We start from the raw sequence: 3,273 nt of genomic DNA, 5'->3' as shown, positions 1-3,273 counted from the left end.
TATTGTGTGTGTGTGTGTGTGTCTCTGTCTGTGTGTGTGTGTGTGTGTGTGTGTGAGTGTGTGTGTGACTGTGTGTGTGCGTGTGTGTGTGTGTGTGTGTGTGTGCGTGAGTGTTTGTTTGTGTGTGTGTGTGTGTGTGTTCAGAGAGGCTGTGGTTATTCCGGGAACAGACTCCAGTCTCTCTCTATGGAAATATGAAACCAGTCTGTGACATTTTAGAAGCCACTTCCTCCTCAGAACGCTCTGTGTTTGGAGCTGCGCGTGTCGGGAGTTTTATATTTATCCGTGAGGCTGTGAGTCCTAATAAGGCCTGGGCTGGTCCATTTACACTCAGCTGTGGCCGTGTTGTGTAAAAACACCTGCACAAGCTGAAGAAAAACCCAGCGTCGCTGTAATGCTGGTGATCTAGTGCCTGTCATTTGTGCATCCTTTCATCCTCACAGCCTTTTCTGAGGTTTGCTTTCAGGAAAAGAGAAAGAAAATGCTTTTCTGTCCAACTTTTATTTTGCAAGAAATGTAGTAAGTAGATATTGACCGATACTGTTTATTCATAGCTGATTTTTAAGTGTTCTATAGACAATAAAAATACAAATATATATTTATAAATTATAATAATTTAATTGAATATAAATATAAATTATATATATATATATAGAGAGAGAGAGAGAGAGAGAAATTATTTAATAAAATTACATTATAATTAAATAATTTATTTCTATTATTTATGCTTATATTTTTTATTTATGCTTATATTTTAAATTTTAATGTTACATTTTTATTAGTTAATTGATACTTTTAAATTATTTATATTTTTCTTATGACACAATGATAATTATTATTATACTTCAGTAATAAAGGAATTATTAATAGTAATAATTTAGAATAAAATGCCATGTGTTAAGCATTTCTGTAACACGTCTCGCCTGAGAATTAACGGCTGTTATGTCAAACGTTTTGGGAGTTATTCTAATCAAGCAATGTAACATATACTAGTTACCAGTCAGGATTTCACTTTTGTGTGTTCAGTGCATGTTAGCTGGAGCTTCAGTCATTTGAGCCTTGTTAAATTACTGTAATGTGCAAGCGTCCCAGACCTCCCTCCACACTTAACTAGTCTCCTCTCCTGTGTAATCAGACATGCCCAGACACAATATGGAAACACAGAGGAGTCAATGGGATCCGCTCATGAGATCGCCATGGATTGTGAGAGTGGAGCCAGACACCGAAAGCAGCAGCACAGAGACCGAACGGGTAAATACACGTTTTCCTTTCAGAACCAGTCCCTCGGATCAGCCGCACTCATCTCTCGTTCTGTGCTTAACCAGCATCGAGTCAAACAGGGAGGCGGAGTCTCACTGACATCACCGTCGATGCTGCTGCAGCAGCGAATCACGGAGCTCGACCAGCAGAGGGAGGAGCTAAAGATTGAGGTGAGTTTCCTTAACGAACACGAAACAAGACTAAGGCACTCCTCTTCACGCGTTTTGTTTGAACAACGCCCCTTAGCTGTTATAAATTCACTGTAAACCATGGCTTCTTGGGGCTTATTGCTTGAAAGTGCAATACGTCTGATGTAATTTCTCAGTCACGATCAGTAATCATAATTTTGAGCAAAATAATTGTGATTATCAGTTTAACCACAATGCAGTGTGACTACAATGTGATTGACTAAAACTCCCAGGAGAGGTTGATTAACTATGATGAAATGTGCTGTGTGCAGCTGCAGCTGGAGGTGGCGCTGCTGCGCGGCGAGCTGCAGGCCGAGGAGGAGTGTCTGCGCAGGCACACAGAGCAGCTGCAGGTGCTGCAGGAGAAGGACAGGCAGCGCAGGAGCCGGCAGCGGGCCAGCAGACAGAAGGTCTGGATTTCATCGGTTTGTGATGTGTCATCAGAAGGGGTGTGACGGTGCACAAACATGACGGTTCAGTACAGCAGGGGGAAAAAACTAAACATAAAATTGCTTTTTTTAATATTAAACAGTGGATTACTGAACATATTGCTCTTTAAAAAAACATTTTTTTTAATTACAATAAAAATTTTCTTAGGGATAAAAATCTACCTCGGATTCTAGTCAAGTCACCTTTATTTTTATAGCGCTTTTAACAATACAGATTGGGTCAAAGTAGCTTTACAGCATTAATTAGGAAAATAGTGTGTCAATAATGCAAAATGACAATAGTAAATAATACATTTTCAGTTAAAGGCAGGTCATCATTGAATTCAGTGATGTCGTCATCCAGCTCAGTTCAGTTTAAATAGTATCTGTGCAATCAAGTCGACGATATCGCTGGATATTAAGTGTCCCCAACTAAGAAAGCCAGAGGAACCCAAACTCCATCGGGGACAGAATGGAGAAAAAACCTTGGGAGAAACCAGGCTCAGTCGGGGGACAGTTCTTCTCTGACCAGACAAAACCAGCAGTTCAATTCCAGGCTGCAGCAAAGTTAGATTGTGCAGAGGACTCATCTGGTTCCTGTGGTCTTGTCCTGGTGGCCGTCTAGGAGACAAGATCTTCACTGGGGATCTGTCTCTGGGGCTCATCTAGTTGTCCTGGTCTCCGCTGACATTCAGGGCTGTAGAGGTCATCTCTAGGTGCTGATCCACCATCTGGTCTGGATACGTACTGGATCTGGAGGCTACGGTGACCTCGGAATAAGAAAGAAACAGACTAATATTAGCGTAGATGCCATTCTTCTAGTGATGTAGCAAGTACATCGGGTGTTATGGGAAGTGTTCCCGGTTCCGGTTAACGTAATTAATGCAGCCTAAAAATCCTTTAATGGATTTGAATATTAGAAATGTGTTAGTGTGTTATTTGTAAGCCAGGTTAAAGAGATGGGTCTTTAATCTAGATTTAAACTGACAGAGTGTGTCTGCCTCCCGAACATTGTTAGGTAGGTTATTCCAGAGTTTGGGCACTAAATAGGAGAAGGATCTGCAGCCCGCGGTTGATTTTGATATTCTAGGCATTATCAGATTGCCAGAGTTTTGAGAACGCAGCGGACGTGGAGGACTATAATGCAATAAGAGCTTGTTCAAATACTGAGGTGCTAAACCACTCAGAGCGTTATAAGTAATAAGCAAGATTTTAAAATCTATAGGATGTTTAATAGGGAGCCAGTGCAGTGTTGACAGAACCGGGCTAATATGCTCATACTTCCTGGTTCTAGTAAGAACTCTAGCTGCTGCATTCTGGACCCGCTGGAGTTTGTTTATTAAGCGTGCAGAACAACCACCCAATAAAGCATTACAATAATCTAACCTTGAGGTCAT

The 3,273-nt window shown here is 41.1% G+C and overlaps 1 protein-coding gene across 1 annotated transcript in view; it reads left to right on the top strand.

Moving 5' to 3' along the window:
* The window catches only part of LOC107572889 (pleckstrin homology-like domain family B member 3), a 5,669-nt gene extending 3,735 nt beyond the window's left edge, over window positions 1-1,934 (top strand). The window contains exons 2-4 of the mRNA XM_016259316.1: window positions 1,136-1,251; window positions 1,326-1,430; window positions 1,721-1,934. Of these exons, the coding sequence (XP_016114802.1) occupies window positions 1,138-1,251; window positions 1,326-1,430; window positions 1,721-1,903 (402 nt within the window). The 5' untranslated portion in view covers window positions 1,136-1,137 and the 3' untranslated portion in view covers window positions 1,904-1,934. The remainder of the gene's footprint in view (window positions 1-1,135; window positions 1,252-1,325; window positions 1,431-1,720) is intronic.
* The last annotated feature ends 1,339 nt before the right edge of the window (window positions 1,935-3,273 follow it).

The sequence above is a fragment of the Sinocyclocheilus grahami genome, unplaced genomic scaffold, assembly GCF_001515645.1.
Source record: "Sinocyclocheilus grahami isolate Dianchi unplaced genomic scaffold, SAMN03320097.WGS_v1.1 scaffold1829.1, whole genome shotgun sequence".
Lineage (NCBI taxonomy): Eukaryota > Metazoa > Chordata > Actinopteri > Cypriniformes > Cyprinidae > Sinocyclocheilus > Sinocyclocheilus grahami.
Note: the sequence above shows the minus strand (reverse complement) of the source record. Positions and strands in the feature narration are given on the sequence as shown.